Here is a 13,622-nt window from a genome sequence, read left to right on the forward strand (position 1 = left end):
CGCATATACACACAGATTTTCTGCCTTACATTTCTATTTTAAACAGTGTTGCTTTACAAGGTGAAGGTTTACATATACTTTAAATGTGAAAATGTTGCAGTTGTCACCCAAAAAAAAAAAAAAAAAAAAGGAAAGTGATTTTTAAGCTTTCCCTAATCTATGCAAAACTAAAAAGAGTTTTGATTGTAGATATATTGCAACATGTTAGAGATTAAATGAAAATCTGGTGATTGGGATTTTAGATCTACTACCTTATGTCTCATTGTCCGGCTAAAGACATTTATGCCGGCCATACACGGAGTGAATTTCTTTCCTGCAACCACGGGTTGCAGGAAAGGAATTTGCTGGATTACCCCATGAACACAGACAATGGTGATGCGGGAGTCCCTCCTGCTGGGCCATTGTTTTCTCCCACTGGGGAAAAGACAATGGCAGCTATAGCGTCTGCTAATGATAATCGCAGGTAAAACCCGGCATGCTGGGTTTACCCAAGTTGATTGATTGATCAACTTGGTACATTCAGCCTTCCCATACAGCCTGCTGAACAGCTGAGATTCGATCCGTGTATGGCCTGCCTTACTTTTATTGATATTTTTTTGGAAAACAGATAAACAAATAAACAGCTACCAAACCATCCATGTGGACAAAGTACTTTTGCTCTTTAACAAAGAAGGAAAGATGGCGGTATTCGCAGGCTACCGCAACTGTACCAGACAAAGCAAACACATTATGGTATAAAAAAATACTTTTAATTCTTATATGCATGAAATATTTTAGTTGGCAATCATTTTAATTTATGTATTTAATACTAAGGCACATGACTGTTGCAGAGGATGAGAAGGTCCTGCTTGCAGTTCCATGTTCTCCAAGCCATCCAGCTTCAGCTTTTTGCTTGTTTCTTCTTTTGCACGAGCTCCACTAGCAGCTTATATCTACATATACAGTCTTCCTGCAGAAAGGAGAAAGGAAAAGAGTCAATGTCTGCCAGCCAAACATGACCAAAGCCATCATAAGAAACAACACATATCTGTTTAAAGCTAACCTTCAGGCAGATATAAAACATATACAGTATACAGCTCTGTAATCATTAATACATCATTAAATGTATTTTTTTTAATTCAAGCAGTGTAAATAACTGAATTTGACTCAGTATTAGTCTCCTAAAATCTGCAGTACAGCAGAGCTCAGTCTAAGAGAGATAGAAGCAGTACAAGGAGCCAGTCAGTTGTGCTGCAGTGTTTATGTGCTATCAGGGGACATGCTGATAGGAGAAGAGAGCAGAGTGATGGGCTCATCAGTCTGCTGCTTCTCTTTTCATTGTCCAGTCACAGTGTGGGGGAGGGACATGATCTGTAATTGTTACTTAACTGCAGCAGATAAACTTCAGGTCTCCTGCCCCACCAGACAGGGTTATGCTGTGTGGCAGAGCTGTGTAACTCTCAGAACCGGATGGGCAGACATGCAAATCCTATAATAGGTAAAACAACTCCCATATATGTATTTCATCTTTGTATTTTGCGGTTTGCCTCGAGTTCAGCATTAAAGCAAAACCTGTAAAGAGGGGAAGTAGGCTGTCATTGGTGTCTGCCTCTGCAGGAGGCTGGTGGCCGAGCTTAAGAATTGGGCAAAGCCAGAATAAGTCACAGGTTTCCTTTATATGGTTAAATTGGTTCTATAGCCGTCATATTTTCCTAAGGAATGACATTGATTTTCTCGGTACAATGGCACCTAAAAGTGGGTGGGATATATTAGGCAGCAAGTGAACATATAAATGTGAAAAGCAGAAAACATGGACAAGCATAAGGATTCAAGAAATGTTGACAAGGGCCAAATTGTAATGGCTGGAGGACTGGGGTCAGAGCATCTCCAAAACAGCAGCTCATGTGGGATGTGCCAGGCCTGAAATGTTCAGGACTGACCCAAAAGTGGCCCAAGGAAGAAAAACTGGCAACAGGGTCATGGGGGGGGGGACAAGGCTCACTGATGGACGAGTGAAGGCTGACCCGGGTAGACCCATCCAATAGAAGAGCTACTGTTGCTCAAATTGCTGAAAAAGCAATGTTGGTTCTGAAAGAAAGGTGTCAGATCACACAGTGCATCTCAGTTCATTGTTTGGGGGTGCATAGCCATAGATTGCTCAGGGTGCCCATGCTGACCTGTGTCTACTGCCAAAAGTGCCAGATGTGTGTGTGTCACTTACCTGGGGAAGAGATGGCATCAGGATGCACTATGGGAAGAAGACAAGCTAGCAGAGGCAGTGTGATGATTTGTCTAGTGAAGTCAGTTCCTTGATGGGTCAGGGCTGTTTTGGTGGCAAAAGGGGGACCTACTGAATATTAGGTGGGTGATCATAATGGCATGGATGTACTGTATGTATGTATAGCCTGTGGGAGTTTGGTCTATAGATTGCAACAAATCAATCTACATGGCAGAACTGCGGCATTCAGTTAACCTTGTCTAGTGCTATGCTGTATAAACTTGAAGCAGTTCATGCAAATGAAATACAAACACACCAGACAATATTGGCTTATTAATCTTTTACATACAGTATGTTAATATCAGCCTTTCCTAATGGGCACCGCTCATCCAACGGAGGTAATAAATTGGACACAAAGCTTTCATCCTACTGCCACAATCTGGACACTTGATATGACGAAGCCTTCAGGGAGATGGAAATCACTGACCCACAGGCTGGAGACAGCGCAGGGAATTCCCAGAAGCTGAGTAGAATGAAGAATGAGTTTCGGGGATGCCAATAGGCTGCCCCAATGAATATTATTTCTTCTATCTCTTCTATCTTTCTGTATGTGCCTTGATGGGACTTCAAAGGACAACCATCACGAGCATGTGCACCACGTCAAATTTCCTACCTAGGTGGCACCCATTCCTTTTTCCAGGTAAAGGAATATATTCCCAGAAACTGCTGTCTATAGTGAAAAATTACTTATTGACATACAATAATATAAAAAATGTATCTATAACTAAAGCATTTTTTTCAGTTTTGGAATGGGAAAGGATTTCAGCTTTTATCGCTCTACAGGGCTCTTCTAGAGAGATTCATCACTTTCAATCCTGGCAACAACCATATCACTGGGCAGGAAGTGATGGAAACCCTTCAACACCAACACAGACAGAAGAAAAAATTGCATTTTTTAGAGATAAATCAAGTCCAACCCATGTGTGCGATTATATGTCAGTATTACATTGTATATCCCTGTATGTTGCGGTCGTTCAGGTGTTTATCTAATAGTTTTTTTAAACTATCGATGCCCCCCGCTGAAACCACCGCCTGTGGAAGGGAATTCCACATCCTTCCCGTTCTTACAGTAAAGAACCCTCTACGCAGTTTAAGGTTAAACCTCCTTTCTTCTAATTTTAGTGAGTGGTCACGTCTCTTATTAAACTCCCTTCCGCAAAACAGTTTTATCCCTATTGTGGGGTCACCAGTATGGTATATGTAAATTAAAATCATATCCCCTCTCAAGCGTCTCTTCTCCAAAAAGAATAAGTTCAGTGCTCGCAACCTTTCTTTATAACTAATATCCTCCAGACCCTTTATCAGCTTTGTTGCCCTTCTTTGTACTCGCTCCATTTCCAGTACATCCTTCCTTGAGGACTGGTGCCCAGAACTGGACAGCATACTCCAGGTGCGGCTGGACCAGAGTCTTGTAGAGCGGGACAATTATCATTTTATCCCCTTTTTAATGCATGCCAATATTCTGTTTGCTTTGTTAGCAGCAGCTTGGCATTGCATGCCATTGCTGAGCCTGTCATCTACTAGGACCCCCAGGTCCTTTTCTATCCTAGATTCCCCCAGAGGTTCTCCCCCCAGTGTATAGACTGCATTCATATTTTTGCCACCCAAATGCATTATTTTACATTTTTCTACATTAAACCTCATTTGCCATGTAGTTGCCCACCCCATTAATTTTTTCAGATCTTCTTGCAAGGTTTCCACATCCTACGGAGAAGTTATTGCCCTGCTTAGCTTAGTGTCAACCGCAAATACAGAGATTGAACTGAACTTTTGTTCTCTCTTTTAAATTTATTTCCCAATGGGATGCACTGGCTAATGCCCTTATTTAATATGCTTAAAGCAAACCCATCTCTCCTCCGTGTTCTTTGTTCCTAAGATTTTATCTCAATTTATATCTTCTAACAAGGTTCGTAGTTTAGGGAAGTTGACTCTTGAAATTCAGTGTCTTTGTATTCCCCTTATGTTTCCTATTTGTGTGATTTATACTGAAGCCAATTGACCTGTGATCACTGTTTCCTAAATTGCCCCGTATTTCCACATACGTGATCAGGTCTGTATTGTTGGTAATCAGTAGATCTAGTAACGCTTTGTTTCTAGTTGGTGCGTCTACCATCTGACCCATAAAATTGTCCCGCAAGATATTTAGGAAGTGGCGAGCCTTAGACGAATGCGTGGTTTCCTCCGCCCAGTCTAAAATAAGTAAAACTTTGTCAACATTTTATTAATGTTGGTGTCCCTGTTGCAGATTTTTCTTTAGGCCCTTTTTGGTAAAATGTACCTAGAACAGAAAGTGAGGGGAAATCTCAATAATGGAGCCCAACAAGGAGTCTAACCCTTCCCTTCTCTATCCAAAAGTGGAACAAATGGCTACAGATACACTAAAAATTAAAAATGTATAGTTTTCTGTTTAAAAAATGTGAACTTGCATTTGGGAAGGGAAGGAAAGGAAAAGAAATTAAGTTTTTCCCCTCAATAAATGGAAAGCAGCACATTTTTGGAGTGGTACAATGGTCCCTAAAATGCCACTCTCCTCACTTCTCCTTTACCCACACAGTGGTGAGTTTAGACACTCTAATGTTTACAGAGAGGGTTTTCCCCCTGCTGAAAGCCACCCTACCAGCATGCCATGGTAAATGGAAACCGAGGATCAATATGGAAATCCCTTTCATTTGATTGTCTGATTATCCACCAAAGTCCAGACTGTAGCCAAAATATCTGGGTTTTTTTTGGATAGAGTTGGGCTTTTTTTGCAGTTTTGGTGATCAATTTTGAACACTTGAACAATTATCAATGTGTATGCCAATTTTAAGATGAGTACATGCTACTGGGGAGCAGCAGAGTTAAATCATCATTTTACTTGGGCTAAGGAAAGGGTCAGTAAGTATCTTGGAAAAAAAAGAACTAATAACACAACACTTACATTAGGAGGAACACAAAAATTGAGAATGTCCAAAGGTGGTGATAGGGATGCTAAATGCCCGGGAAAGTGTGATGGCCCAGAAGCACCCTAGAGGAGAACTATTGCTCCTCTGAACTGAAAGTTGCTAGCTGACATGGTTTAAAAATGTAGCTAAAGCTTTTCTTGAGTATCAGATGGAGTGAGTAAGGATTACAACCTCTGTTAGGAATTTAATTGCTGTCTCTGCATCTGAGATTGACTCTCTCTATTTGCCCTGGTAACAAGAGAATGTGATGCGAAATCCCACAGGGTTGTTACCATAACAGTTAAGTGGAATTTTCCATTTGGGACACCTTTTCCAATGTCAACTGGGAAAGTCCCCTGATGTTGGGGAGAATTCCTCACTTCTTGTTGTGTCCCCAGGGCAGGAAGAAAAGTAAATTCTTCCCAGTGGGGAAAAATAAAAAATGACAGGGGTTTAACCCTTCCCTACTCTATCCAAATCTAAAAATAATATATACTTAAAGCATTTTACAAGTATACGCCCCCAGGAGCTGTACTAGGCCTGTCCAGGTGGCAGTAGTCCCAGAACATACTAATCAGATCTTACTTCTTAGCTGATCAAGGAACACCACTCAGAGCCTAAAAGATTCCACAACTTGCCCAAAGAAAATCTGAGCCAACCTTGTTCCACATGACACCTGCAAGGGGACGATGGTGATAAAATAAGGTATCCTATTACTACCAAAAAGTAGAAAAAATTGTTCTCACCTTGGATTTGCCAGGAACACATTTGGCTATTTTATCCCAACGCTCTGCTGTTCCCTTCGGATACTGCTGTAGTGCCAGCTCCAGAAGCTTCTGATGGTTTTGTGTCCATAGCTCTTCTAATACTCGGGCCCGTTCCTTTTTCCTGCTCTCCTCGTCACTGTCCTCGAGCATGTCGGCCTCCTGTTCCACGTCAAAGTCTCTCTGCCGCCTGCTCTTGACCCTTTCCTCCATTTCTTCTTTTGGAGACGTCGCTGTCTCTGTAGGTTTTGTGGTCTTCCTCCTGCGAGCTCGTGTCGCTGTCACAAGCCCTTCACTGTGAGCAGCAGACAAGTCCCGTTCCTCATCGACAGGCTCCTCGTCCTCCCGCTGTGTGATTATGCTGTCTGGTAATGTCACATTCGTCTTTAGCGTGCATTTTAGATCACCTAATCGAACTGTACCTGTAAAGAATAACGCCATTATTAACTGTATAAAAACACAACAGATTTCCATAATCAATAGCATAGCCTTTAAAATTGAATTCCGCACGGCGTTTGGTCTTACATAGAGAGAAGAAAGGTTAGATCCTTTGTTTTATTGCCATCTATCTCCAGGTTGCAGAGAGCAGTTCATTAATAAGGGAGCAAGGCACTGAAGAAAAAAATAGATGTTCTCCAATTGCAAGAAAAGGAGGTAAATGCCAACTTCTATTTCTTGTTTTACATTCGACCAGTTTTAGAAAAAAAAAAAAAAAAATGGAGGATCACAGGACTTTGGAGGGAAAATTTTAGTACACAGAGATAGAATGCTCATCTGTATGACCCGAATTCCTGGTACACACGATGAGATTATCGGATGAATGATCGTCCGTTTTTTGTTTTTTTTTGTATGCTGATCTCATTCCGAAAATGAAGAGTTTACTAAAGTTATGAAAATTCTCGTACGAATAAAAATCTGGAAATGATGTAATGTGTTGTAGTGTATTTGTATTGTATTTTCGAACAACAACTCTACTGATTAAAACGAAAATCGTGCGATCTGGTATCGTACGAGGAAAATTTCCGTGCATGTCCGATCGGATAATAATCAGATGAACTGTTGTGTTCGGCTCTCGAAAACTGTGTACTAACGAGCCGACTAGCGGTATTTTTCGTATGATTTTATGATCGTGTGTATGGACCTTAAAGCTGGTCATAGACTTATTGATATCCTGCCAGTTCAGCAGAACCCGGCTGAATTTCGATCCATCTATGGGCAAGAAGTTATTCCCTCAACTGACTTCAGTACAACCAGCCTGTCAGTTTTTTCTGTTCAATTACTGCCGGTGGCTATATCCGCAAGCTGTGATCATTGTATTCTGACGGCAGGGAAACCTCCTGCCATCAGAATAATTTAGCTCCATGGGAGGGGTTGCGGTTAGAAGGCTTAGGCAGGTCATACATTATGTAATTTTCTTTCCATGGGTTGAAGGAAAATAATTGCTCAGTTCCCCCATGAACACTGACTGTGTTAATGGGGGAATTAAAGTGTAAGTCTACCCTAACACTAAAATTCCTGCATTTACAGACATCCACAATATAACACTAACCTATCTAGCCATGTAAAGAAGAAATCAGTATACATACCTCTTTTGAAGCCAATCCTATCCAGACTCCAGCGGCGGAAGTTCTGCAGAGGACACAGCCGACAACAGCTGTGAAATGAATGGGGAGTGACGTCACCCATAGAGATACTATGGGGCTTCCTTTGTCGGCTGTGTCCTCTGCACCCGTCCACACAGTGAAGCCGCGGCTGACAGCTCAGCGTGGGATCGGGTCAGATCGGCTTCAAAAAAGTTATGTATAATGATTTCTTCTTTACAGGGTTAGATAGGTTAGTGTTAGATCGTGGATGTCTGTAGATGCAGGGATTTTAGTGTTAGGGTGGACTTCTACTTTAAGCTATTTTCTTTCCCTCAACTCGTGGCTGAAGAAAAGAAAATAATGTATGGTCTGCTTAAGCCTCCTATCTTTATTCCTTGTGAGTGCCACTGCAGGAACCTGCAGCCAGTCTCAGCACAACCTCATTAAACCTAGCCATTTATGTAAAGGTTTCTCTCATTCACTCCAGCCGGCTGAATGAGAGACAACCAAAGATCCACCCATCCAAAGTAGATATCATGGGTGGAGTAATCTCCCAGTGTCAGTTATTGTATTATGAGAGCTGGCACCCACAGCTGTCAGAACACCCAAACAGTGACTAAAACTGTGCAGCTAAGTAACTGTTTGGTCTAGCTCCTTTAATTTCTCAATCAAAGTTTGTTCAGCCGGGTGGTATTAGAAGGGCCGCCCATGGCTTGAATTTCTGAAAATTCACAAAAGTTGTCTGAAATTCAAGCCACATATGAGCAGTTTGGCTCCACTGAACTCTATAGGGATTGCTGCAGGCCCAGGTGAATGAGGAGTCTGAGGCCATGCAGGTGTGTACCTGAAAACCTGTCCCTTCACCTACCCACAATAATCTCTTTCTGTAAAACTGGAATTTTCTTTTAATGACAACAAATTACTATAGAGCTGCATGAACGCAAATCATTTGAATTGTATCTCTAATCAAAACCTTTTGTTGGTAAAGTTAAAAGCTCTGTCAGGTCATTATTCGCTAAGTCCCATTAGGGACAGTTTCCCTTACTTCCTGTCCTGGAGACACAACAGGAAGTGAGGGAAAAATCCCTCTTAGTTGTGACTCGAACAAGTGTCCCCACTGAAGGATTTCCATGATCACCTTAGGTTTAGATTGGAATGAGTGAATTTAGAATTGAAGCACGACAATGAAATATTCAAGTCAAAAATTCAAGTTTATTCCAAGGACAAACTGTTTGCAAAGACAACGCTTTCTTCGGGTGCCAGAAGTAGCTGATGATGGATGCTATGCAAACCCATAAGATTTTCATTACATCAAATAATACATTGATTACCTAGTCTGCAAACATTCTTTCATTCTCTTAAGTCCTGGTGACAAGGGGAAGTTACAGCCCCAGAAACACGTTGGCTTTGTAGACAGTTTGTCATTGGTATAAACTGAGGAAGTAAAATTACGACACTTCCAGCTGTTGGAATGTAAGCCGAGGCAGCGATCCTGGTCGAATTTACATACTCTGTTTACTACGCTATTTATACATGTAATTTGTTTTAACCTTTTAAATAACATAAACGGTATAACGCGATTGAGATTTCTTCTGTGATTTTTATGGCATGAAAACATAATATTGGTCCGGCTAAAATAGTGGAGGAATGGAGGAGGAGAGAAGGAAGAGGGCTATCTACATCAGAATATTTTGGGACAATATCAAAATGCCTTTTGACGCTTAAGCAACTGTTCTTGAGTGAGGACATAGCAGAGGAGCACAGCACTGTGGATTCGGCACTTTTAAAGGAGACTTTTGCACTTTGTAAATTGCACTTATGGACTATTTATTGACTTATATTGTATGCATGCACAATAAGATTGTAAAGCTAAGAGATTGCAGCGAGCAGCGCTGTAGTATTTTAAAATTGTTACTGCAGGGTTATTCATATCCTTCACAACAGCAGCAGCTCCCTAATTTTTTTATTTTAGAGGTTTACAGAATTTATTCATCATATTTGTTTATGGCTCGGATACAGGTGCATCTCAAAAAATTAGACTATCATCAAAAAGTTCATTTATTTTTGTAATTCAATTCAAAAAGTGAAACTCATATATTATATAGATTTTTTTAAACAAAGAGTGATATATTTCAAGCATTTCTTTCTTTTATTTTGATTATTGTGGCTTAGAGCCAGTGAAAAGCCAACATTCAGTATCTCAGAAAATTAGAATATTGTAAACTCATCGTGTCTAATCAGTTAATTAACGCAAAACACCTGTAAAAATTTCCTGAGTCTTTAAAGGGCCTCCCAGTCTGGTTCAGTAGGTTACACAATCATAGGGAAGACTGCTGATTTGACAGTTGTCCAGAAGACATTCACTGGCAACCTCCACAAGGAGGGTAAGTCACAAAAGGTCATTGCTAAAGAAGCTGGCTGTTCACAGAGTGCTGTAACCAAGCATGTTAATGGAACGTTGAGTGGAAGGGAAAAGTGTGGTAGAAAAAGGTGCACAAGCAACAGGGATAACAGCAGCCTTGAGTGGATTGTGAAGCAAAGACCACTCAAGAATTTTGGGGAGATTCACAAGAAGTGGACTACGACTGGTGTCAGTGCTTCAAGAGCCACCACAAACATAACCAGGAAATGGGTTACAACTGTCACATTCCTTGTGTCAAGCCACTCCTGAACCAGAGATGACTTCAGAAGCGTCTTACCTGGACTAAGGAGAAAAAAGACTGGACTGTTGCTCAGTGATCCAAAGTACTCTTTTCAGGCGAAAGTAAATTTCATTTGGAAATCAAGGTCCTAGAGTCTGGAGGAAGAGTGGAGAGGCACAGAATCCAAGTTGCATGAGGTCCAGTGTGAAGTTTCCACAGTCAGTGATGATTTGGGTGCCATGTCATCTGCTGGTGTTGGTCCACTGTGTTTTATCAAGTCCAAAGTCAGTGCAGCCCTCTAGAAGGAAATTCTAGAGCACTTCATGCTTCCCTCTGCTGACCAGCTTTATGGAGATGCTGATTTCATTTTCCAGCAGGACTTGGCACCTGCCCACACTGCCAAAAGTACCAATACCTGGTTTATTGATCATGGTATCACTGTGCTTGATTGGCCAGCAAACTCACCTGACCTAAACCCCATAGAGAATCTGTGGGGTATTGTCAAGAAGAAGATGAGACAACCCAGACCCAACAATGCAGACGAGCTGAAGGCCGCTATCAAAGCAACATGGGCTTCCATAACACCTCAGCCGTGCCACCGGCTGATTGCCTCCATGCCATGCAGCACTGATGCTGTAATTAATGCAAAAGGAGCCCTAACTAAGTATTGAGTGCATACTATACTGTACATAGAAATACTTCTCAGTAAGCCAACATTTCTGTATTAAAAACCTTTTCTTTTAAATTGGTCTTATGTAATATTTTAATTTTCTGAGCTACTGAATTTTGGGTTTGGCTGTAAGCCATAATCATCAAAATTAAAAGAAAGAAATGCTTGAAATAGATCACTCTGTGTGTAACACATCTATATAATATATGAGATTCACTTTTTGAATTGGATTACTGAAATAAATTAACTTTTTGGTGATATTCAGATTTTTTGGGATACACTTGTATTTCTCAATTTTCACTTTTTACGATCATTCATTATTGATTAAGGTAACACAAAAGGGTCACACCATATTACCATAGCGTGGATACTATACAGTTGTGCTCATAAGTTTACACACCCTGGCAGAATTTATGATTTCTTGGCCATTTTTCAGAGAATATTAATGATAACACAAATACTTTTCTTTCACTCATGGTTAGTGTTTTGGCCATTTATTATCAATCAACTGTGTTTACTCTTTTTAAATCAATGGCAACAGAAACTACCCAAATGACCCTGGTCAAAAGTTTACATACCCTGGTGACAGAAATACAGAAATGTTGGCTTACTGAGAAGTATTTCTATGTACAGTATAGTGTGCACTCAATACTTAGGGCTCCTTTTGCATGAATTACTGCATCACTGCTGCATGGCATGGAGGCAATCAGCCGGTGGCACTGCTGAGGTGTTATGGAAGCCCATGTTGCTTTGATAGCGGCCTTCAGCTCGTTTGCATTGTTGGGTCTGGGTTGTCTCATCTTCCTCTTGACAATACCCCACAGATTCTCTATGGGGTTTAGGTCAGGTGATTTGCTGGCCAATCAAGCACAGTGATACCATGATCAATAAACCAGGTATTGGTACTTTTGGCAGTGTGGGCAGGTGCCAAGTCCTGCTGGAAAATGAAATCAGCATCTCCATAAAGCTGGTCAGCAGAGGGAGGCATGATGACATGGCACCCAAATCATCACTGACTGTGGAAACTTCACACTGGACCTCATGCAACTTGGATTCTGTGCGTCACCACTCTTCCTCCAGACTCTAGGACCTTGATTTCCAAATGAAATTTACTTTCGTTTGAAAAGAGTAAAGTTTACATACCCTGGTGATTTTGGCCTGATAACATGCACACAAGTTGACACAAAGGGGTTTGAATGGCTATTAAAGATAACCACCTGTGATCTGTTTGCTTGTTATATAGTGTGTGTATAAAAAGGTCAATGAGTTTCTGGACTCCTGACAGACCTTAACATCTTTCATCCAGTGCTGCACTATCGTTTCTGGATTCTGAGTCATTGGGAAAACAAAAGAATTGTCAAAGGATCTGCAGGAAAGGGTAGTTGAACTGTATAAAACAGAAAAGGGATAATAAAAAGATATCCAAGGAATTGAGAATGTAAATCAGCAGTGTTCAAACGCTAATCAAGAAGTGGAAAATGAGCGGCTCTGTTGAAACCAAACCACGGTCAGGTAGACCAACTAAACCCACAAATAACTTCAGGTGAAATACAGGACTCTCTAAAAACATGTGGTGTGGCTGTTTCAAGATGCACAATAAGGAGGCACTTGAAGAAAGATGGGCTGTATGGTCGAGTCGCCAGAAGAAAGCCATTACTACGCAAATGCCACAAAGTATCCCGCTTACAATACGCTCAAATCTTCTGGCACAAAGTCATTTGGAGTGATGAGACCAAAATTTAGCTCAAAATCTTTTACATTTATTCGTAATTAAAGTGACAAATGGAAACTTACAAGAAGGCAGACAAAGGTGGGCATGGTAAGCATAAAAGAACGAGCCGGCCGGCTTCAAACAGCCTGTAGCTTCCGGGACTGGACGTGTAGTGGTTGGGGAGGAGGAGCTACGCTCTGACGCAACCGCTACACGTCCAATCCCAGAAGCTACGGGCTGTTTGAAGCCGGCTGGCTCGTTCTTTTATGCTTACCATGCCCACCTTTGTCTGCCTTCTTGTAAGTTTCCATTTGTCACTTTAATTACGAATAAATGTAAAAGATTTTATGCTATGTGAGGCTTCTGTTGTTTTCATGGTGAACATACTGCCCCATCCAATCGATCCATCTGCGGACCGCTTCTGTTGAGGATGAAGAGTCCATTGTATGCCAGTGAGATCCCGGGCTGGGGTTACAGCCATCCGCTCTGTTTGGTCCCCTGTAACTAGGGACCACCTAGTTCTGGTAAGCGTCAGTCTTCTCTGTGGTGGAGGCAATTTTTCACTTGTCACTTTATGTGTGGAACCCTTTAGCACATCACTATTTGGATTCACCAGTTTTCTATGGACTTATTTTCATGCGATGGTTTATATTTTTCCTTTCACTATGGACTTTTTTTCATTTAGTTACTGGATTTAATTCACGAACACTGTTTCTTTATTGATTATTTTTTATTCTCAATTTATTTATGTATGCATTATTTCGTTTTTTGAGTTTTATTATCTAGTGTGGTTACTAATTCACTTTTGTGTATCTCTTAGTAGATCTGCTCAATTTCAGGTTTACCTAGTATGGCCTTTTGGCATCCACTATTTTGAGCATTTACCACATTGTCTCACGATTTACACCATTCACCGCGACTTTCTTGTTTTTTATTTCTGTGTAATGTCGTATAACACCTTTAGTCGCAGCTTAGCGTATTGTATTTTTAATAGCTCAGTTTTTTTTCTTTCACTCAGCAATAATATTCCAACATTTTACAAGTAGAATATTCCTTATACAGTATCTTCTG

The 13,622-nt window shown here is 40.9% G+C and overlaps 1 protein-coding gene across 1 annotated transcript in view; it reads right to left on the reverse strand.

Moving 5' to 3' along the window:
* Positions 1 to 727: 727 nt before the first annotated feature.
* DNAJC1 (DnaJ heat shock protein family (Hsp40) member C1) overlaps positions 728 to 13,622 on the reverse strand; it is a 230,608-nt gene continuing 217,713 nt past the window's right edge. The window contains exons 11-12 of the mRNA XM_073629761.1: positions 5,928 to 6,367; positions 728 to 949 (exon numbers count right to left, since the gene is read on the reverse strand). Coding sequence (XP_073485862.1) covers positions 881 to 949; positions 5,928 to 6,367 — 509 coding nt within the window. The 3' untranslated portion in view covers positions 728 to 880. The remainder of the gene's footprint in view (positions 950 to 5,927; positions 6,368 to 13,622) is intronic.

The sequence above is a fragment of the Aquarana catesbeiana genome, linkage group LG05, assembly GCF_042186555.1.
Source record: "Aquarana catesbeiana isolate 2022-GZ linkage group LG05, ASM4218655v1, whole genome shotgun sequence".
Classification (NCBI taxonomy): domain Eukaryota; kingdom Metazoa; phylum Chordata; class Amphibia; order Anura; family Ranidae; genus Aquarana; species Aquarana catesbeiana.